The sequence below is a fragment of the Citrus sinensis genome, chromosome 2 (assembly GCF_022201045.2).
Source record: "Citrus sinensis cultivar Valencia sweet orange chromosome 2, DVS_A1.0, whole genome shotgun sequence".
In the NCBI taxonomy this organism is placed as follows: domain Eukaryota; kingdom Viridiplantae; phylum Streptophyta; class Magnoliopsida; order Sapindales; family Rutaceae; genus Citrus; species Citrus sinensis.
This window is the reverse complement of record NC_068557.1, coordinates 32,621,975-32,645,339: the sequence shown is the minus strand read 5'-3', so window position 1 is coordinate 32,645,339 and position 23,365 is coordinate 32,621,975. Positions and strand designations below refer to the sequence as shown.

At 32.2% G+C, this 23,365-nt stretch overlaps 3 protein-coding genes and 1 long non-coding RNA gene across 6 annotated transcripts; 3 read left to right on the top strand and 1 right to left on the bottom strand.

The window, feature by feature from the left end:
* LOC102612914 (heavy metal-associated isoprenylated plant protein 7) lies at positions 1-2,729 on the bottom strand. The gene is made up of 5 exons (XM_006467216.4): positions 2,554-2,729; positions 2,190-2,343; positions 1,580-1,782; positions 571-661; positions 1-485 (listed from the first exon to the last, which is right to left on the bottom strand). Exons 1-5 carry the CDS (start codon positions 2,560-2,562, stop codon positions 157-159), a joined length of 786 nt encoding a protein of 261 aa, XP_006467279.2. The 5' UTR covers positions 2,563-2,729; the 3' UTR covers positions 1-156.
* Positions 2,730-9,937: 7,208 nt separating this feature from the next.
* On the top strand, positions 9,938-11,481 carry LOC102613216 (protein PYRICULARIA ORYZAE RESISTANCE 21-like). Its single transcript, XM_006467217.4, has 3 exons — positions 9,938-10,099; positions 10,308-10,392; positions 10,531-11,481. Exons 1-3 carry the CDS (start codon positions 10,088-10,090, stop codon positions 11,199-11,201), a joined length of 768 nt encoding a protein of 255 aa, XP_006467280.2. The 5' UTR covers positions 9,938-10,087; the 3' UTR covers positions 11,202-11,481.
* Positions 11,482-15,374: 3,893 nt separating this feature from the next.
* LOC127900236 (uncharacterized) lies at positions 15,375-18,357 on the top strand. 2 transcript variants are annotated; one of them, XR_008052284.1, is made up of 5 exons: positions 15,375-15,747; positions 16,478-16,550; positions 16,677-16,842; positions 17,245-17,289; positions 17,945-18,357. It is a non-coding gene; the product is annotated as an uncharacterized LOC127900236 (long non-coding RNA). The 2 variants fall into 2 exon arrangements; XR_008052285.1 differs by lacking the exons at positions 17,245-17,289; positions 17,945-18,357 and adding an exon at positions 16,951-17,207.
* Positions 18,358-20,408: 2,051 nt separating this feature from the next.
* Positions 20,409-21,800, top strand: LOC102613507 (protein PYRICULARIA ORYZAE RESISTANCE 21). 2 transcript variants are annotated; one of them, XM_006467219.4, is made up of 3 exons: positions 20,409-20,679; positions 20,892-20,973; positions 21,111-21,800. In XM_006467219.4, exons 1-3 carry the CDS (start codon positions 20,668-20,670, stop codon positions 21,701-21,703), a joined length of 687 nt encoding a protein of 228 aa, XP_006467282.1. In that variant the 5' UTR covers positions 20,409-20,667; the 3' UTR covers positions 21,704-21,800. The 2 variants fall into 2 exon arrangements, with proteins under 2 accessions (XP_006467282.1, XP_006467281.1); XM_006467218.4 differs by having other exon boundaries at positions 20,413-20,679; positions 20,886-20,973.
* Positions 21,801-23,365: the final 1,565 nt, after the last annotated feature.

Sequence of the window (23,365 nt, the reverse complement as noted above, 5' to 3'; positions counted from 1 at the left end):
TCACATAAGTAGTCACATCTTATTAACGTACATATCAATATAAATGTCAACGTAGAAAATTTGCATGGAATTAATTAATGCATATTAGTAATATTGCATAAATAGCTGAACAAGATTAAAGACATCAAAATTAAACACAGCTAATAATAATGATGGTCACATAACAAAGCAAGCATTTGGATTCTCATCACTGAAAATTTGAGGGGCATAAGCAAACTCCGAGTAGTTCTTGGTTGCCCAATACTCGCTTCTGTTGATATTAAAATCAAGCTGCTGCTTATTCTTTTCTTCATCTACCTTGGCTTCCTCGCCTCCGTCTTTCTTTTCTCCTTCTTTCTTCTCTTCTTGTTTCTTTTCTTCATCCTTCACAATGGAAGCTTGCTTTCTTGTTTTCTTGTTCACATCATCTACTAGCTTCACAGGATCAACTACACCTTTTACAATTACCTGGCCGCTGGCTAGGTTGGTTTCCACACACTCCACACCTACAGTAATAGCAACACATTAAGTTGAATGAGTAATATATTTGTAGTATCAGTGGGAAATGAGAGTGCCAATGAAAATATATACCTTGGATCTTTCGTATACGTTTCCTCAAACCTTGAGCGCATGCTTCGCAGTGCATCCGAACATTTAGGACCACTGTTATAGCGGCAGGAGGCTGCCACCAAAAGCAAAGGAAATAGTTACAGCTGCCGTTAACTAATTGAGCATGCAGAAAGCCACATAGAGAGATTTCAAAGAAAATAACAAGGTCACAGTTGATTACTGATTCTATGAATCAGATTAGACAAATAATTCCGGAGACAGAAGCCTGTAAGTGGTGGCCTAATTGGATACCATATCCAATTCTAATGATCATTTTCTCTAGGGTTAAAACATAAGAAACTCATAAGAAGCCAAATAGCTCAACGCCCGACAAAATGAGACGGCCGAAAGTAGCAAACACAAGACAAGCTGCCTCGAGAAACCTACATAGTATATATCAACTATTCACGCAACAATTAATTAATTAATTAATGCTTTCGCTCCTTTTAATTTTTACACCCAATTTATAAAGTTGATATTTAATTAAACAAAATTGGATCATTATACATATAAAAGATGGATACAGTTTATATTTTAGACTCAAATAATCCAACTGTATTTTCAGTAGAAATATTTCAATTACTGCAATATATGTATATGAGACAGAGAGGCTATTAATATTTTATAAGACTAACTAGCTATAGGGGTGAGTGGTGGGCAAAATGTTGTGGGGCAATTTCGTTTTCTTGTATGAAATTTGGAGAAATGAGAAATCAACAACCCGTGAACCCCATGGCCACGCAGATGCAGGTTGCAGAGTGCATCAAGTTGGGGAACTGTGGGGTCAAAACCCTATACAGTGTCAGTACTCATTGTCCACCTTCCTTGTAATACGTGCCTTTGTAAAGAAATAGAATGGAGCTGCCTTGTTTTGTTATTTTCATTTCATATCAGCCACAGCCACCAGCCACAGGCAACAAGATTCACTACATTTACTTCCAAATCATCCACTAATAATAAAAAAAAGATTTGAGGTTTAAATAATAATTACCTCTTCCTTTTTCTCTACTTTCTGCTGTTCCTTTTTCTCCTGATCATCAGCATCAGGAGGAGGTGGCTTTGGCAAAGGCGAAATCAACTCCACTTTTCTACCGCTTTTCTTTTGTAGCCTCTCACACACCTTTATCGGGTCTGCTGTCTTTCCTTTCACCACCACTTTACTCGCCTTGCTATCCGCAGTAATATCATCAACTCCTGCCAACAATAATATTACATTTATTTAACATCAATTTTAATTAATTCATAGCATTCTTTATTAAAATCTCTAATAATTTATTTAATATTACAAATACCACGACACACACCTTTTTTTCCTTTTTTTTTTTTTTGGTGAGATATGAGAACATCATTAAGTTGATTATTTGGTTTTCCATTTTCCCTTTTTTTTTTTAAGGGGGGGGGTGTGGGTGGTAAAAATAAACGTGTTAAATTTTGAGTTGCTTTTGAAAAGTAATTGTTACAAATTTATGCTAGAAATTTTGGACAGTATTTGATTAGAATATACATGTGATATATTCTTAATTTTTAAAACAAGGTTAAACATAGCTAGAAATTTGAATTAAAATTAGATGGACGGTAGATAAAGAGAGAATAATAATGACCTTCAAATCCTTTCAAGGCTCTAGCAACTTTTCTAGCACAAGCTTCACAATGCATATCAACTTTGAGTACGATCTCAGGAGTCTCTTCTTCTTTCTTCTCTTCTTCTTTCTTCTCCTTTTTGGCTTCTTCTTTCTTTTGCTCCTCTTTGTTCTCCTTTGATTTCACACCCCACAAACAAAAATAGTACAAATATATATCAAATATTTTGAGCTAGCTATCACCTAATTAAAACAACAAGAACAATAAAAGGTACAACAACAAGTGAAAGAAAAATGAACAACAATTTGAGATCTTCGACTATGAGGACATAACTTAAAAACAAAGAATCTATTTATGAGGATTAATAATATTATACTTACTTACCTCACCCATTATGTTTGTGATGATCCTAAAACAAAGAAGCTCAAGCGGAGTCTGAGCCCTGAGGCTGGGGAACAGTTGTGTATGAGCAAATTGATGATGAGCAGCTCTTCACTCCTGCTTCAAACTCTTTCTCTCTCTTTAGTTCGCATTGTTTTGGGGTGGTGGTGGGGAGTGAACGTAATTTAAAAGGAACGTGGAAATCTGCAAATCTGACGTGGACTTGTTTAATACATGGTCCTTAAGGGCTAAGGCTGACCCACCGTCTCCTTAAATGCCCTTCATCTTTTCCCGAAATGACATGCTAGCTAGCTACTGTTTGTCATCTGTATTAAAAGCATCACTAGGACAAGATGGTCATAATATGACTTCATATATATCGGACAAGATGGTCATAATATGACTTCAGTCTTCATATATATCATGATTCATTCATACCACTCGAAAAGCACTTATTGCTTTTATAATATAACTAATAATAAAAGTTCCGGAAAGATCTTGATAAGGTTTTCTTTTGCATGGCTAGCAAAGAACAAAGCTTCTTCTTTCACATTATTCTTTCGTCTTGATGCAAGATACTTTTATTTTTATATTTATGTCTTTTTGGCTTCCCTCTTTATTGATATTGACATTAGTTACACTGCTGTGGATGGGTTGTCAGTGACAAATGATAATTATCTTTTGACAAATCTTCGTAAATAAGATTATCATACAAAAAAAAGGGCTGAAATCTAATGAGTAATGGCTGTGGCTTAATTATGAAAGAACAAAAAAGACAAGCGTTTGTGGATGGATGGATGGAAACGTGGCTGTCACTTTGTGAATAATTCTTTGGAATGGAGCCCGCCGATTTTGGATTCCAAGCCGGAATGATACTATGCTTGCTCGATAACACAATCAAGATGTACACTTTATGGTCACAGAGTCAGCCTGGGATGGCTATCAAGTATCTTGAAAAAGTACTGGAGCAGGCATCGTATCGCATTGCATCAGATGGGATCCATTTTCCATTTTTAACCATTCACTGAGTGACATGCGTGGTGATCATACACATTATCATCACTTCATTATATTGGAGTGACATATGTGAAAGAAAAAGGGTGGGAAAGATAAAGAAGAAAAGGTTATTCATTTGTTGTCCTTATGTAAACAACTTGAGCCTCAACCCTACCCTTCACCCAAAGTGAAGGCTCAAATCAATATGAAAGAATTTTACAAATTAATCATGCATGCATGAAAATTAATTAATATGGTAATGAGCATCTTTTGTTAAAACCAGATAGAAAATGTAATAGGTGTGTATATATGTATATGTATATATAAAATCATGCATTCTTTCTTGGGGAATGGTAATTCTGAATTTGGACCGTTGATTTAATTATATATTTAATTCAAGTGAGTCCTTATGTTACATTAAATGTAACATACACACTCCACGATAACTACACAAATAATAAGTCTACACAATTTATGTGATTGTTATAAAATGTATATGTTACATTTCATGTAACATAACATTTGCCATAATTCATATCTACGCAATGGAATGGAACATGAAAAAAGGACGAAAAGGAAACAGAAGCTGCATGACTTTTCCCAGGATCAAAAGTTGATTCTGATATGTAATGATGATGATGACAACCAGAACCCTGATTCCTGAAAGCCGAAAGCAAATAAAATCCGTGGAAGTTCAGCAAAAGCATAAGATCGATTCTGTAAGAATATGATTGCTGCCCATGTCGGTATTAATTAATTATTGAAAACTGATTTGAAATTGCACTCGAAATGAGGACAGTACACTATAATTAATTAATGGGTCCGGTTATATTAGAACTGTTTGACGGTGGAATACTAATGATGCGATCGTAGACCAGTCTACCTTTGTGTACTGGTTTTCCTTCAACACTGGTCAAGAGCGACGCTGCAGCCTGCAGCTCTGCAATGTTTGCGTTTGCGGCTCGGGTTGGTGAGTGAGGGCATTTAATTTAACTTGCTGACTCTGAAGCTCAGACCATTAATTACTATCAGCTCATAGCATGTGAGGCCCAGAAACAAAATTTGGGCTCGGCCTAAATAATGATATTCTTTGAACACGCCGTCGGGCTCTCTAGCCCACCTCGTAAATAGCAGCAGTTCCTTTAAAATTCTCAAAGGGCTCCCGTCCTAATTATGAGATTAATATTATGATCTTTTATATGTATTTTTCCAATATGGGAATAAGCAAAAGAAAACAAAAATATATACTCCAATGCATTATTGTAGTATTTACTTAGGGGGATTGCCAATTTCTACCTTATAGTAATCAACATATACCATTTTCCCTCATATTGTTTTTATAATGGTCAAAAATCCCATTGACAGCATAAGTTTACAATATTACCCTTATTTTCAACAACTCTTTTATTTATATTTATTATAAATTAAATAAATTACATGAATAGAAATAAAATAAAAAAATAAGTATTAAAAATAAGAAATATATGTTTTAATATGAGAAAAAAAATTAATAATAATTTTTTTTTGTAATTATTTATTTTGTGAACATTTTCTTATAATAAAATTTTGTAATATTTTAAAATTAAATGTAAAAAATATAGGCAAAATATTTTATTATTTATCTTATAATAAATTTTTATTTGTCATTCAAGTTTTCTTATAATAATTTTTTTATCATTTTATAATAATTTTCTTATATATTTATTATAAGAAAATTTTCACAAAATAAATAAAGTATAAGAAAAAAAAATTATTATTAATTTTTTTGCTCATATCAAAACATATATTTCTTGTTTTTAATACTTAATTTTTTATTTAATTTCTATTCATGTGATTTATTTAATTTATAATAAATATAAATAAAAGAGTAGTTACAAATAAGGGTAATATTGTAAACTTATGCTGTCATGTGGGTTTTTGGCCATTATAAAAACAGCAGGGGGGAAAATGGTATATGTTGATTACTGTAGGGGGGAAATTGACAATCTCTCTATTTACTTACTAGAATGGGATTTGAAAGTGTGAAGTGAGAGTCTCACCCATGGGGTCTTCCTTTTTTTACCCTTCATTCATTAAATATGATATGATTTATCTTTATTAAAATAATTTAATGTTACATTTTAAAAATATATATATATATATATTGAATTAACATTATTATATTATTTAATAATATTATATATATTAAAAATAATAATTTATGTAATCTAAGTTAAAATTATTTAAGGATAGGGCAAAACTACGTTGCAACATGGGTTTGATACCCCTTTCTTTTGTCTTTTTCAAGGTTAATTACAATGAAGTCCTGTTATTGGTTATAAAAACAAAAACACTAAAAAATTTTAAATTTTCACACATTAATCCTGCACCTAAATATTTTTAATTGCATTAATGCTTCTAAAAACCATGATTTGTTTAGAATTCAAGCACTTATTCTCTTTATACATACAAGCACTAGTAAATTAAAAGAAAAGTTTTTTGAATTATTTAAGTTATTTTAAATAAAAGAAAACTAATGAAATATTTAAATTATTTAAAATAGAGTAATTGTTTATAATTTTTTTACCCTTCTCTTAGTTAAGTTAATGAAAGATCTCAACCATATGGACGTGTACTAATGACTATTTAAATTGTTGGGGTGGAGTAACAAATATTAATTTATTTAAGTGTGTAATTAAATTTATTCTTTTATTTAAGGACAAAAACTCAACCAAAAATACAAACTCATTGTTCAAACAAACAAAAATTATTTTACAAATTTATAAACTAACACTTTATTATTATTAGTAAATTAACATATTTTTACTACATAATTAAATAATTGATAATATGTTAAATAAATCTTATGTTTCCAAAAAAAAAAATTAACTACATAGAATATCAAATTAAATTTATTTTCATATTTTGTACATTACATTTACTTGAGATAGTAAAATCTCTTGTGTTGGAATAAAAAAGATTATGGGGTTTGAACCTTGGTCACATGGGTGAGAGGAAATTGGTTGCCGTTATGTTAAATTAAAAAAAAAAATTATATTTATCATTAATTATGGTTCGTAAATAATATACATAGTTTAACTATATAATAAACTAGTTAATTTTTTAATTAATAAATAAATTTATTAATTTAAATAGATATTAATACATGTAAGAATAAGTCATTTAATTGAAAATCTAGTTTAATAGTGTAAAAAATATATATATATATATATATATATATATATATATTATGGACTTTTATGTCATAATTATAAAACTTTTGATTTTTCTTATTTTGCATGAACAAGAGGGGCCTTCAATGTTAATAGCCTAAAATCACATCTAAGCCATTATGCAAGTCTTGCGTTGTATCCAACGGTGAATTTGAAAAAGACAAAAAAATGGGGCACCAAACCCCAGAGGCAACGTAGCTGGACCCTTAAGGATAATATTATCATATTTGTAGAGAATTGATAATATCACTACATACTATCTTTATTTGAAAATATAATATTATTATATCTATTTAATTTTAATAGTATTATATTTATTTAGTATTAATAGTTAATAGCAATAGCAATAGATAGTTTATTCCAACAAAATATTAATATTATATTATATTATTAATAATAATGTTTCATTTGTGTTGCTCTTATCAATAATTTTTAATTTACATAACTAAAATTAAAATTAATAAAAAAATTATGATTTATATAATTAAGAATGTTAATAATATTTATTTATTTATATAATTAAACTTAATAATAAAATAAATAGTTTATTTTTAAATATATTTTTTATTCACTTTGTAATTAAAAACTACAATTCTTTAAATAAGGATAAAACTGTAATTTGAAGTAATTTACTTTCAATTCAAGACAATATAAACACATAAATGAGATTCTGATTCCTATTCCACACTCTTATTAAGTAAACAATTTACTCTCACGCCTGCTCCACATTCATAATCCTAAGATTCCTAATCCAATCCGAGAAGTAAATGCTATCTATATTATATCTCATAATATATTAAAATTTGTGTTTTTCTATATTTTAACTTGTCCCTTATTATATTAAAGTAAGAAATCCTTTATTATATTAAAGTAAGTCTATAGGTGCTATGGAACCTGTAGACTTCTGTAGAATTACTGAATTTCTAAATAAAGTATGATAATATTATGAGTTTTACGTATAAAATCTTCATTTACCCCTGGACATTCTCTCACGATTTTTTTTTTTTTTTTGAAAAGAAAATGCCTTCATTTCATAGAAGAAAATAAGTACAGCAAATGAGGAGGGAATGAACCCATCCACACAATGGTTTCAAGTCTCTCTAAAGCTAGTACACATTCTCTCACGATTTTTAAACTTTGGAGACAAATGTCATTTAAGTTATATGATCCCACAAACATTTAGTTTGATAATAACTTGTAGCTTTACAATTATTAATTTATTATTAACAAATTCTTAATGAACAAGTGGGTCTAATTTTTTGCTGATGTCTTGTAAATTTTGTCTTATTTGAATTTATATTATTTTTTTCTAGTAGGAAAAAAAAACTTTTACACTATAAAAACAAATCTGTACGCATTACAGCCTACACCAATTGGGGAAAAAGAAAACATATAATCACTTTTTGAAATATAGGGGTAAATTACTCTAATTTTTTTTTCTTAATTATTGGCATAGTCAGATTAAATAAAGTGATCTATTGAGCATAAAATAGTTTTCAACTGATAACAAATTATTTTTATCAATTTTAATTTAATCTATTGTTGTTATCATATACAAATTTCACACACTTTTGAAAAAACGAATTCGTTTAAAGAAGATTGAAATGACAGGTTTATGTGTCTGTCTGTTAGATTCCATATTTTGTCCGGAAAAGGACAAAAACAAAAAGAAAATCCCCAAAATTTACGTAACCTAACCATTAAGCAAACTTGCTTTTTGGAAATTTAAATTTAATCTCTCGCAAGTCGCAACCACCAATTGCCGACACTTCCAAACTCCAAACTCTTACCTAAATTCATTGTATGTCTCTTGCTGCCACTTGCCATTATTACACAAATTAAAATTTAGAATCAGTTGTTAGCGCAAATTAATAACATTATCTTTTTAATTCAATTTAGACCTTGTGGCCAATCTAGGCATTAAATATATTATAGCTGCTAGCTAGCCCCCACAACCCTATATAAGTTGCTTGCTTAGCGCCACTTCGGCCTTGGCCGAAGTGGTGGGCTGCTGCCCTCACAATGCTTGTGAGGGCAGCGGTTCTAGCCCCCACAAAAGCATTGTGGGGGCTAAATGTTCTTTATATTTAAAAATCATTCTCCCTTGCAAAATGTAAGTGGAGTATGGACATCCCTCTCCTGTGAGGGGTTATTTGTCTGGGCATGTACTTCATAGAATTCAATGTAATAATGTAAGTTCCAATCATGTATATCTGATTGTAAATATCAGTGTAATATCTCTGCTACAATAGCAGTTGTTGTAAATATCTGTGTAATACAATAATATGATGATTAATCAGTATTCAAAAAAAAAAAAAAGTTGCTTGCTTAGCTTTGGAGCTATACTTACGGGGATTGCTTAAACTTTCAAAAGCTTACGCTGATCGTGGGGCCCTTTGTTTATGGAAATTGCAATCAACGGTAGCTCGATGAAATCATTTCATCAAACGACTAATGTTATTGTGATTGTCAGGCATCTCAAACCGACACGTACCACACCGTGTAGTTCTCTTTTTTGACATTGAGACGCGAAAGTTGTTGTGGATGAATGAATACTTGATCCGTGGCGCACTACGCCTTGGGACACGCGTACGGTCGCCATGTGAGGGGTGCGTGGCCCATGATTGTAGATCAAGGAACGATGTGCTGCACTTGCATGGAGAGGGTGCTTATCACTTTTGCTTTTAGAAAGTAGCTCAATAAAGATTTAGGGCATAAAATATCTGCTAATTAACCATGTTAACACTCACCTTGAAATGTGTTATGCATTATTGAAAGACAACAGTAACAATTTGTAGGACTCTAAAACTGCTCTTGTGATGTTGTTAACTTTTATAAAATAAAAAAAGTTATAAAATAAATTGAATGAAATAGAATGTGATTAGGAGTTTGTAAGGGAGGATTCAAGTGAAGCATCTTTAAAACTAATGATCTCTGTGACTCTTGAGTGATTAAAAAGAAAGGGGAGGGAGGGGTGGTGATGGGCTGCGTCAATCCAATAAAAGCCAGCACGTGCAAATGCAATGGAAGATTGGAGAGTCAGCAATCATAAATGAGAAGCAACACTTTCTACATAACGACAATCTTGATGATAACATGCAATTCAACGTCCAATACGACTTGTCGGCAGATGATTGGCTGTAAGCGTACGGGAATTCAAACTCTTACGTTTTCCTCCTTCATACATATCATATATATATATATAAGCTTGAAATTGGCTTCATTTATAAGACCCTTTTCATACATAGCTCCCACATTCTCCAAATAATATAATCAGTATCTCATTTTCTGAGGCTCGGATCGCAGCAGCACTCGCATCGCAGCTGTATATGGGGGAGAAGGTTTGTAAATTGCCCTTTTGGTTAAATTTTTTATGTGCATCTCATGATGATTGTGAGAGAGAAAGAGAGAGTTGCTTCTGTTGTTGATTAATTCTTTAATTTCAGAAATTAACCATTAAAATATTTCCCACTCCCTGGCCTGTAATTACTAAATATCAGTGATGGCTACAAATCATTCATTAATCAACTATCTCTGTAATGTTTACAGAAGGTTACGACGATGGTGCTGAAGGTTGACCTTCAGTGCTCAAAGTGCTACAAGAAAGTCAAGAAAGTACTTTGCAAATTCCCTCGTAAGTGTCTCTATCTCCGATCACTTTAATAATTAATTAGTCGTGGGATTGTGTTTTTTGTATTTGTCAATAAAAGTGGTTTATTATGGATCAGTGAGCTAAGATATATATATATGTTGACAACTTTATGAACAAGAGAAATACAAGACCAGATATTCGATGAGAAGACGAATACGGTGAGAATAAAAGTAGTGTGCTGCAGTCCTGAAAAGATCAGGGACAAACTATGCTGCAAAGGTGAAGGTTCAATCAAGAGTATTGCAATCCTGGAACCTGAAAAGCCTAAACCACCACCACCAAAACCCAAAGAACCCGAGAAGCCAAAAGCACCTGAGAAACCCAAAGAACCCGAGAAGCCAAAACAACCTGAAAAACCCAAAGAACCCGAGAAGCCAAAACAACCTGAGAAACCCAAAGAGCCGGAGAAACCCAAAGAGCCCGAGAAACCTAAAGAGCCCGAGAAACCTAAAGAGCCTGCGAAACCCAAAGAGCCAGAAAAGCCTAAAGAGCCACCAAAACCATCACCACCACCACCGGCACCGGCACCGGCACCGGCACCTGCACCAGCACCGGCTCCAGTTCCGTGTCACCCGCCGGTCGGGGTGTGCTGCAGGGAATGTTATGAGGGGCGCGGTGGGGGACCATGTTACGATCTTGGCTATGGGCAAACGAGGCATTATGATGGGTACTGTGGAAGGCCAGTGTATGAGGGTTGGGCTGGCGGCTGCGATACTAGAGATTATTACAGAAGTCGTTGCTCAGATTACATCTGTGAAGAAAATCCAACAGCGCCTTGCACCATCATGTAAATTCATATTACATATACAAATCCAATCCATGCTACTGCCTACCGCCACCCACCAATGATCGTGAATGGTGATTGTCGGTGATCATGTCCTTTTCTTCTAGTTGCCTCTTGTATGTTGTTGATTTAATCATTTACTTTTTTTTGATGATGATAATAAATAACAATAATGATATAGACTTTATAGGAAGGAAAATAATAGCTAAATAAAAGCAAGATCGGTGGATCCGTTGATCAATTTGTTGATGCTACAATTAATTTAATAAGAGGTTTCCATTAATATTGATTGCCTTTTCAATTAATTATGCATTTCCGATTCCTAACCTTGTCCTTCACTTTCTGATCGTGCACATACGTACGCCCTTTCTTATTATTTTAGTGATGTCCTCCTGTTAAAGATATATGTAGTCCGCTAGAGTCGCAGTCATATAGTTTTATTTAATGCTTTATAAAAGGTGAGTAGTGCTTTTCGTTTTCGAATGAAATTTTGGAGACCACAGATTTTTAAAATGCCTTTTTTTTTTTTTTTTTAATCTTAACCACGAGTTATTCTGGGGAGAGCCCCAACTGTGGGAGACACCTTTAAGTCTGTACCATAATCCAGATTAGAAGTCCCCACTCGAACCGGGAGGCACAGATTCTCTCAACAAATGCGACTTCTATGTGACTCAAACTAGAGAGCAAACTTAGTCAAGCCACTTAAGGGAACTCCATTGCCAATGAAGCCAAACTTTATAATGCATCTTTTAAGTCATGAACGAACTTCAAAATTTACTTCTTTCAAGTCCTTGACTCAATTGCACCTTCTAGAAACGCCAATGACAAAGGCATTCAATTCACTCAAATTTAATTGAGCTGTCTTTTATATTTATCGTTTAAGATAAGAGTCAATGATTTAAGCTAGTCAAGGTTATTGCAAATGATTAATGAGAATGTTATCGAAAGTTAATTAATGAGAATGTTACTGAGAGCGGGGACAACGAGTTTACGGAAGAGCAAATGCGATAAACAATGCGAAACCTCCAAGTTTTATGGTCATAAATCTATCGTAAGTAAATCAGTAGATTTTTTACATGAAAAAATAAAATTAATAAAGATATATAAGGATGTAACTGTCCTTTTATGATTGTGTAAATATTTTTAACTAACTTAGAATTCAATGAAGGATTTGAATGGAACAAATTGGGAATTTGAAATGGTTAATTGTTAAGTGATGCATTTTAAAATCGTAATTTCAATCTTTGAGTTTCTTTTCAAAAAGAAAAATACAAGTAAGTAAATTGAAGGAAACAAAAGGAGATCATTTCGAGCACGCTTCTATGACAAGAAAAGGAAACATTACACAAGTAGAAGAAACGCAACGTGGGGTATTGTAGTTTGGTCCTAGCTTGTTTGGTGACGGATTAGGCTTGATTGGTACTGGTCGAGCTTCAAAATATGCCATAGATAGAGAGGCTACAGTCGTTATTTATCTGAAAATTAATTAAAATGGATGGAGAAATTAAGACACCACACAGCCACTAAAATCAGTAGACAATATCCTCCTCCTCTGATTGATATTAGGGCCCCTTTTGAGATTGCATTTTAGAGGTTCAAAAATAATTTTAAAAAATTAATAATTAATTTTATTATCTAGTAATTTTTTTAATTTATTTTTTGTAAGATTACCCCATCTTAAAAGATATTTTGAAAAGTAGGGAAGGTGTAACTTTTCAAAAATTTAATTTTGAGAATCGGTTTTATACTTAATACAATTACATATATGTCCTCACATATTTTATAAAAATCTAAAATTATCCTTATCAATTGGGAAATAAAATCGCTACATTTAAAGATATCATTATTATTACCAATTATATTTAAATAACAAATAAAATTAAAATTAATAATATTAAAATATTCATTTTAATTAAATTAAAGTATATAGATGATAAAAAATAATTTATTTATATATTTATAAATGTGTAAGCAAATTTTATTTATCATTACATCCATTTCAATTATTTGTATTCTTACAACAGTTTAACAATAAATTTACCAAACACTTATGACTGTTTTTAAAACACACGACATTTTTTTAAATAAATTTACCAAATATTTAACAGACAGACTCTCTTCACAATTGTTTATTACTACATCATAGTTAACAACGATGATTTTAAAAACTATAATATTACCAAACTGACTGTAAGTGTTAAATTTTCACTTGTTATTGGCATGCATGGACCTGGACCCTCTCTATATGTATATACATCTTATTTATGCTAGTTGCTACTTTTGTTATAGTTAATGTATTTGACTAAGTAAACTATATATTAAAAGGAAAATGAAGGTGGAGATGAAGGCAGATGCATGCCTGGATGGAAAGGAATCATGCGTATATACAAATTCTAAATTCCTTTATTATTAATTATTAAGCTGCTGCTTTGTTGGTCGGTACCCCATCTAAATCCAATTGAATTCAGTACACACACATGGTCATGCATGCATTTCCAGTTCAAATCCATGTGCTAATTTAAGTAGAAAATTGTTCAATTATTTTAATGAACCCCCTTTTGGTGATTTTAATATTTGAGCAATCCATTGAGGAGGTTTTACTCATTTTATGGTTTAATTGCTACTATATATATATATATATTTGCTAACTTTCGAATACAATAAAATCATTGGCGATGTGGTTTAATGGCAACGAGGCCCCTTTTAATAAAAAAATTCGTGACGTGTTTAACTGGATCGGGCCTCTGGGAATCTAGCCCAAATGAATTAGATTCATTAATTTCTTTCTTTCCTATTTTGTGGGATGGGATATGGCGGGAAAATATATTAGTAAATCCAAACAACAATACTAAATGAGGAAAATATGTGGTGCAACTGTGGTACCGTACCACATTTGTATTCAGCAGTTGGATCCTAATGGACTGTACCCATTCAAGTAGATCCAACGGTTGGATGCAGCTGTGGCACAGTACCACAGTTGCACCATAGTCGGACCCTACTAAATGCAGCTAAATTATCTCAACATTTCATTCCAATTGCTAAGTGATGAATATCATTATTTGTGTTTGGGATGATTTTTGGACCTATAAATAAAGGACATATAGATGATTATATTATTTAGACACAATATTTGGAGCAATATAAGGATGTCACAAGAAAGAATTTATTCCATTAGATGAGCTTTAAAATGTAGAGTAATAATATAGGCACAAATTTTTACACAAATTTATTTTGTACAAACTGATATGGTATGATAAAATTGGTTGAATTAAATATCTCTTGCCCCACATGATCTATTTTTATTATTTTGTATTTTTATTCAACCAATAAATTAATGTCAAATTAGTTTGTAAAAGATAAGTTTGTATAAGAATTTATGGTTGTATCATCACTTTAAAATTTATCATTGAGATAGGACGTTTAAAACATATTTTTAGAAAGAATAGTACAAAAAGAAAAAATTTCTACCTTTTCTTAAATGCGACATATAACTTAAAGATATTCTCCCTTTTTTTTTAACCTAAGCATGACATTTAACTTTAAAAATTTATCCACTCTCTTTACCACTAGCCTCTGCCATATAAATGCCATATTTTTCAAAATGGAGAGTGACCTTTATGTTTGGGGCTCCTTTACCTCCTTCCTGGATCATCATCCACTTTTTTTTGTTTTTTTGGAGGCTATTTCTACCATTTTCTATTCTTCATTTTTATCATATGTTCCACTGTATTGTTATCACTCTAGCTCTACATCTTTATTCACTATCTCTATCTTTAACAACGCCCACATCTCCATTCAAACATCCAACTCATGTTATGTATATATGCTAATCTCACGTGAATGTAAGCCAAAAGATGAACCATATCACTACAAGAAAAATGACCTATAATGACAGTTACTCATGTGATAGTTTTTGACTAAAAGGTTTTATATCTTATAAGTACGACATACATGTGACAAAAAAATTTTCTATCAAAAATTAATGATAAATATATGATAGAATTTACTGTTGTCAAATACTTATGACCAACTAATGATTTATATTTTCTCTATCAAGAAATTATGATAGAATTTTATTTTGACTTTTGATTTGACCGAAATTTTAAAAATTCTAAATAATAAAAAATAAAAATAAAACAACATCAAAACAAAGAAAGAAGTGAAACGACGTTGTTTCACACCTTTATTAGTATTTCAACCTCTTTTTTTCCCAAGTGTTAAGGCCACACTCACTCATTACTCTAAAACTTCTCTCTCGAATGTAGCTCGCTCCTCACTGACAATGACAACCCTCACTGTCGTTGGCTCGCCGCTGACCCGCCGCAGTCTTTCTTTGCCAAAGCGGAATCAAATTCAGTCGTAAATCGAAACCAAAACCTTACCTGTCGACGACAGCCGAAACCCTAGCCATCAAGAATCCCTGAAAGCCACACTCATTCGCAAGCAAGCTTTACCTATTTCTCAGCGATTTCTAGCAAGTGATGGTGAGCTTCGCCGTTATCTCAACTATCTTCGACACAAGCTTCAAAGTTCTCATCTCTTTTAAACCCTAAGTATGATTTTTTTTTTGTGGGTTTCAAATTTTTTTTTTTTTTTGCATTATTGTTTTGTTTGATTGTTTCTCTTACTCGATTTGTGATTATAAATTTATATATAGTATAGGATGTTGTTCCGACTCTTGCATTAATGATATATTTTTTACATATGAGTTTTGCATTCCATGTGTTTGTTAAAGGTTCTATTACATTTCTGGGTAATGTTGTGTTTTAGTATTACAATAATTCATTATAGAATTTTCTCATTTATTAAATTTTAGAAACATTTCTTGAGCTACTTCATTAATCGGCTAAATTGAGCGAGACAGGGATGAGTAGAACAGTGAGGCCGGAATTGATAGCTTTATACGAATGAACTCTCCGTTTTAGGATTCAAGAAATTTAAAAATCTAGTTAATAATGTTCGTTTGGGCTTTTAATGATAGGATTACATTTTATTCTACAATTCAGCCTTCTTTTGGATTGAAAAGTCTTGTACAACTTGTGACAATTGATTAAGTTGCTACTCAAGTAATGCCCTGTGTTTGCATTTTGGCTCGTAATGCTTGATCCTTCAATGGGAATGAAAAGAATATTGAAAAATTGCTTCAAAATCTAATTAATATTATCTGCAAAAGTTTCTTGAATAATTTGTGGAGTGAATCTCTTAATCGTCATTAGTAATTTAGTTAACTGCAGACTTTGAAGTTTCCTATTATTTATTCATTCAATATAATTTTTTCACTAGTGCAACATCAGGTGGAATTCTTAATAAAGCTATTGAAGCAGAGGAGAAGATGCATGGAGACTTCTTAAGGCTGGTGATGTTTCTTTCTTGTTCCTTTGATGCTCTTGTTGGTGTTTATTCACAATCCTGTTAGTCTTAAAATATATTTCAAAAATTCTGATAAATCTTCTCATTTGTTTGTTGGGACTATACATACCAGAACATATAAAGGGCTACTTGGAATTGTCAGCCAAGACAAAAACTTATTTTTGCTACAGATTTTTCCAAGGGGGGTGCAGAATTTTGTAGGTGAGGGGGCTCGAGGGAAGTGGGGGAGTCCCTATCCCGTGGCATCAAATTTGATGATGATGTTCATGTAAATTTGGGTAAGGAAACTTTGTTATGTTTATTTTTATTCTGAAATGTGATATCAAGCTTTTCAAGTAAGGAATTGGTTATATTAGTTGTTATTTAATTCCTGTTTTTCTTTTTAGTCTCTTTTTCGGGTATGCAAACATTGATTGATAAGTTTGCTGAGGCTGAGCATGCAATGCATTAATCTTAAAGAGTTATAATTCTAGCATTCACTCAAATTCTTGGTATATTCTAATTCAAAACAGTATTAAACTTTAATTAAGGCATGGGATGATTACCAGTAGGAAGGCATGCTAAAGAGAACAAAACTTAAAGAATCATGAACTTAAGTACATATAAATTTGATTTGGCCTAAGAATTACAACTATAGCTATTGATTTTAATTTTATTTATATATCATTACTTATTGACAGGAAACTGCAGAGCGCAAAGATTATTGTGGATGCTTTGTCTATGTGGTAGGTGTTATACACAACTAATAGTACTATATAATTTATATTTTTATTTATTTTGTTGCATAAATTTCTTCAATCCTTTTTAATTCCTTACTTTAGAGAAGCGAAAAAAAGGGTCTGGCCTTATTCTTCATTGAATATTTTCATATTCAATTAATTTCATGTGTAAATACTTATTTTTCTGGATATATTTCGATTGATGAAATGGGGTACATTTTACTTGGCTTAGGGGCTGCTGGATTTTGCTGCTAGAAAAGGACTACATTTGCAATACATTTTCTATTGCTGAATGTTGCTGAATGCTAAGTGCTTCACTCAATTCTTCTTAATGCAGCCTTATATACTTACACTTTTGTTTAGACCTTATGGAATTCTTATAATTGATATGACAACCTCTACTATGTATTACTTGGATTCAATAGTTAGTATAGCACACGTGCATGCAATTAGAGCGGCTAGCTGCATGTTTGCTTGCTTCACTGATATCTTTGGATTTTGATTGTGCTCAAAGCCAAACCAAAAAGCTGTGCATATCATAAAAGAAGCTCCATCGCATCACATCAGTGAGCTTTCAAAAAAGTCTGTGGTAATTGCAAGGGAGATGTTTTAAGATCATTTTCCCCACCATGTTTTGATGATGTTATATTTACTTGTGCAGTTACCTAGCTTGTTACACTTGCTATGTTGGAATTTGATGAAGATGGTGGGTATTGCTGGAGTTGGCCATCTTTTTTCTTTGATGCAAGAATAGGTCATGAGTATTGGTGCATCTTTGCACGTTTTTAGCGTCTTCTTAGATTGGTATTTGCTGTATGCTTCACTAAAACTGCTAGAATGAATTTTTTTTTTCGATCTGATCAGTGTTGTTGGCTTTGTTGTGTTGCTGGAAACGAACTGATCATGGTTCATTAGTCTCAAAACTGCTAGTCTTCTACATGTTGCTGAAATTTGGTTTTTATGTTGTTACAATACTCTTCTATTTATGTTGGACTTGCCACTTGTATTTGGTTAAATTATGTTTGTTGACAATTATCGATAATTATTCAGTGTTATGCATTTCATTTTCTTTGTTAGTGAATTTTTAATTGCAATATTCATTTTAACAATCTAATTAATTAACTAAATTATGAAATTTTAATTTCTAAATCAATTGCAAGATTTTTATTAAAATGATAAGCATTTCATGGTAGTAACAAAATATTCATTTTTATTCATTATAAATTTAATTTCAGAATTAATTGTAAAAAAAAAGTCAATTAGTTATAATTTTCATTTTTGCGCCAAATTTAAGATTTCTTGCTAAAAATTCAAAATATAGCATGCGAAATAAAAAACAAAAAAGGGTCAAATTCAAAATTATTATATTTCCCTCTAAATAAACTTATGATAGTTGTGTGATTGGTTATATCCATCACAAGTTATGACGAGTATTGTTCTGTCATCAATTCTTGACGCTGGCTACAATGACGGTATGAACAACTGTCATCCACCTCCTACTATGACAGTTTTACCTGTCATAGTAGGTCATTTTTCTTGTAGTGTATAGTGTATGTGTGCTCTTTAAATTTGTGTTTGTTTTACTATATCTACAATTTGAAGTTCAAATCATATTTCAAATGTAAGCCACATGAAGTACCTTTAATTTTCCTTGTGATCTCTTTTGAGCTCCACTTAACTCACTTGAGTTATCCCGAGCTCCTCTGAACTCTCTAGATGAGCTTATCCAACTCTCCATATTGCTTAACCTATCAATGGCTTACCTTGTTGTTCCTCCACTAAATAAAACAAATCTTCATATTGCTTAACCTATCAATTTATGGAGGTGAATGTGGCTGATTCAGGGGCTGCCGTGACTGGAGAAAGACGCCAGCGAGGAGAGGAGACTCCAGCGGTGGTAGAACACAACTGGCTGCCCGTGCAGCCATGGGCGGCTGATCAAAGGTTACATTCGGATCCGGTATAGAATTTCCATTTGGGTCTAGAATCGGAAAAGTCGAACCTAGACCCGAACCTGAACTCGGATTTTGCGATCCCTATTCTAAAAAAGGGTTCAAAAAAAGTAAAATAACCTACATTGAGTTCGTATTAATTCCAACCACAAATTCTTCAAACCCTTCTGACAGCGTGATCAACTGCCAAAATTATGCATAGAAGGCTATTTGTTGCCCTGCCCCTAAAAATGGTCAAAATTTCCAAGTTAGGAGCCTTCATAGCAGCGAAAAATAGTCCTGAACACCGAGGGACCAGGATTAATTTTCCTTAAAAAAGACCATCCGCATTGACATTCATCCAGTCTACATGAGGGCGAAAATACGTACTTAATGCACGCATTGTGTTATTCTTTGATCATCGTGCACATCCTCCACATAAAACTAATTAAAAGTAGTGTATGAGAAAACTATCTTATACTAATGATTGGGTAAGATTTCCACACATCTGATGCTCGATCACAAGAAGGCAGGATACTAATGGTGAAGATAAATTATAATTTGGATTATTTGAATATTTAACATAGATAGCCAATCAGGGAAAAGAAAAAAAAAAAAAAGAAGATAGATGGAGATCAAGACAGATGGTTAAGTAGACAAAATTAAATAATCAACTCTACAAATGTGATAACTTGCTTATCATTATGACTTGTTCAACAAATTTAAAGAAGTCTCTATCTGTGGCATTATTTATCTGGAGCTCTTCGAGAAGGTTTCAATCGATCCTTAACTTTTTATTAATTTGTGGCATTATTTATTAAATATTTAGGTTATAACGATAATGATGTCGACTTCTTTCTTTTTTTCAAAAAAACTAAATTTAAAGATAGGAAAAAAAAATTCGTAAAAGCTTGTTAAAATCTGAAAGGTTGTGAGTAAAATGAACTCTTTCTGAAGAATTTATAAGTGCGGCATTATTAAAGGTTGGAAATTATATAGTTAATTAGAATATTCGGAGGAGGACGACGACTGAACTGTGATTGACTCACTAATGAGAGATTGATTAAAAATAAAATTTAATGTACAAAAAGGGGGAAAAAAAAGAAAGAAAGAAAAGAAAAGAAAACTGACATTAAACGATAATATATTAAAGGAGTAGTAGTGTTCTAAATTTTAACAGCTGTAATCAGAAGAAATCTGCGATATGATGCATGTTCCAGTGGACAAAATGAACTTGTATCCAGAGAAATATGAACATATGTTTACCTAATATTCTACCTACGTGTCTGACGACCCCAAATTTGTTTGCTTTGACAACTAATACTGTGCGTGTATGCGAATGTGAGCGTGACGTCTTCTTAAGATGTATATAGTTTTCGGCCATTTCATTCAGTAATATAACGTCAAACGATTAATCATCAGTAGCCGAGTATTCAGATCGGATCACAAGACCATGCCTGACAAGGTTTGCAAATCTTTTTACTCATCTTTTACTTTGCTAGATCTGCTCTCTCTTCATTCCCCAATCCCCATTTTGTTCAATTTCATTTCTCTAGCTACGACGATCACTTTAGTTTCCTGTGATGAATCACATAAATACAAAATGTTAATGATTGTGTGTGTGTGTGTGTGTGTGTGTGTGTATCACACATGCTGTTTACTTTGTGGCAGCTGCAGGTTACAACAATGGTGCTGAAGGTTGACCTTCAGTGCTCAAAGTGCTATAAGAAAGTCAAGAAAGTACTTTCCAAATTCCCACGTAAGTAATTTAATTGAATTTCTCTGCTATGTCTACACATATATATTTTGTGAAATGAAAAATCAATGTTATTGATGATCAGTGGGCTAAGGGTCGTATGTATGTATGTATGTTGTGTTGAATTTTGTGAACAAGAGAAATACAAGACCAGATATACGATGAGAAGCAAAACAAAGTGACAATCAAAGTCGTTTGCTGCTGTCCCGAAAAGATGAGGGACAAGATATGCTGCAAGGGTGATGGCGTAATCAAGAGCATTGAAATCAAATCACCTGATGATCAGAAGAAGAAGAAGGAGGAGCCTGCTGATAAGAAAGAGCCCGAAAAGAAGAAAGAAACACCTCAGACTGAGAAGAAAAAAGAAAAAGCAGAAGAGTCGAAACCTAAAAATAAGGAGCCTGCGCCTGAGAAAGGAAAAGAAAAAGATCAGCCAGAGAAAAAGAAAGAACCTAAAGATACACCTAAGCCTAAGGTTGACCCACAGCCTAAGGTTGACCCACCAGCACCGGGTTACCCACCCCCTTATTACCCATTTGGGGTGTGCTGCCCCGAGTGTTATGGGGGGCACGGTGGGGGGCCATGTCACCGTTACGGACCGCCACCGAAAATATGGTACGATGGTTATTATGGAAGGCCAGTTTATGATAGTTGGGGCGGCAGCAGCAAGTATTACGGATACCGTTCTGATTGCCTCTCTGAAGAAAATCCTTCAGCTTGCGCAATCATATGAATCATATTAATTACTACTGGATTATATTATATTCGTCCTTGTCATGTATTTTTGTTATTATTATTCATAGTCTAATATTTTCTTGCGTTTTCTTGATTGTGATCGAGTAATGGTCATCTAATTTGTGGTTCCCCTCTTCCCTCCTCCCCCCGCCCCCCCTCTCTCTATATATATATATATATGAAATGTTCAATTTATAACTCGTAAGGGGTTTTTACACAAATCTTTTAATTTTTCCTTCCCTTCTTTGGATACCAAACAATGGGAAGAAAGAGAGAGAGAGAGAGAGAGACGACGGAGATATGAGAATTAAAAATCAAACTTTAGTGAATGTACGAAAAACTGAAAGTCACGGGGGCTAAGGGTAATTGGTTGATACAACAGTGATGACAGCATGCATTTATGGTTGATGGGTAAGATTTCCACATCATTGTGGTCCTCACTTTTAATGCTGAAAATAAAATTTAATGGCATACACGGTCCATTGTGGAACAAGTCGAATTAGAGGTAGATCTATAAATTAATGGACATCAAGGCGAAATTAAAAGGAATCGATATAGACTCCTTCAATTTAATTATTCAAATATTTATTTATTTATCACATAAATAAAAGATTAAAGTGTTTGGTAAATATTAATTACTGTAACTTAAAAGTTATATTAATATAATTTTTTACTCATATGATAAAAAATTTATTATATTTTTAATAATTTTATCAAAATTATTACTTAAAATTTATATTTACTACATATAATTAACTTTTGTTTTATGGTTACAGCTTTTTTTCTACTCCAGCTGTAATTTAAAAGATACAACACTTCAATCCTAAATGTGACCTAAAAAAGTTAATCATCTTCCAAAAGACTTTTTAAATAAAATTAAGTTCATATTATTTTAATCAATTTTTTTCTTGACTAAAATAATAACAATTATAAACATCACTCCATTCAAGAATGAGAAAATAAAACTAATATAATATTAAATTGAAGGTTCTAAGAGATTCTCTAAATGAGATTCTCTAAATAAGATTGTCCTTCTTTTTATATTATAGAAAGAGAACGGTAATCTTATTTGAAAAGTCTTTTAAAATAATTTTTACTTATGTGGTTTTTCAAATTATAAGTAAAATTTCATTTAAATAGTCTTGTAATGGTGCTCTAATAATGCTAGCCACTTCCTGTTATCAGTAGAGTTGATGCATGCAAGTGCTTCTGGTTGGTTATTATTGGTTAATAATGCCTAGGCTATTACCTGGCTCATACTCTCTCATGTCCATGTGCATCATCACTATTCACCAACACATTGGTAACATTTTTTTTTTAATGAAGAAATTCACTAAGCCATTGAAATTTTATCTAAGGACATGTTTAGCATTGAGGTTGGGTAACTATAGACTTTAAGTTACAGTACTAAAATATTAGGTAAATACTAATTAGTGTAACTTGAAAGATAAATTGATTTATGAAAAATTTATAATATGTTTATTATTTTTTTAAAAATATTATTTAAAAGTTATATTTATTATACATTATCTATTTTTATTTTAAAATTTTTTTTTTTACAACTATTATAATTTAAAAATTATAGTATCTCAATATCAAATAGGGCCTCAATTGAGGCTTGAGATATAATTCAGAATCTAAATTTTAGATACGCAATACC

Coding starts and splice junctions, on each gene's coding strand:
- LOC102612914 (XM_006467216.4), bottom strand. Junction 1,783..2,189: donor AGCCTTGAAAGGATTTGAAG/GTCATTATTATT, acceptor TATTGTTGGCAG/GAGTTGATGATATTACTGCG. Junction 486..570: donor ACGTATACGAAAGATCCAAG/GTATATATTTTC, acceptor CTATTACTGTAG/GTGTGGAGTGTGTGGAAACC.
- LOC102613216 (XM_006467217.4), top strand. Junction 10,393..10,530: donor AGTACTTTGCAAATTCCCTC/GTAAGTGTCTCT, acceptor TATGAACAAGAG/AAATACAAGACCAGATATTC.
- LOC102613507 (XM_006467218.4), top strand. Junction 20,974..21,110: donor AGTACTTTCCAAATTCCCAC/GTAAGTAATTTA, acceptor TGTGAACAAGAG/AAATACAAGACCAGATATAC.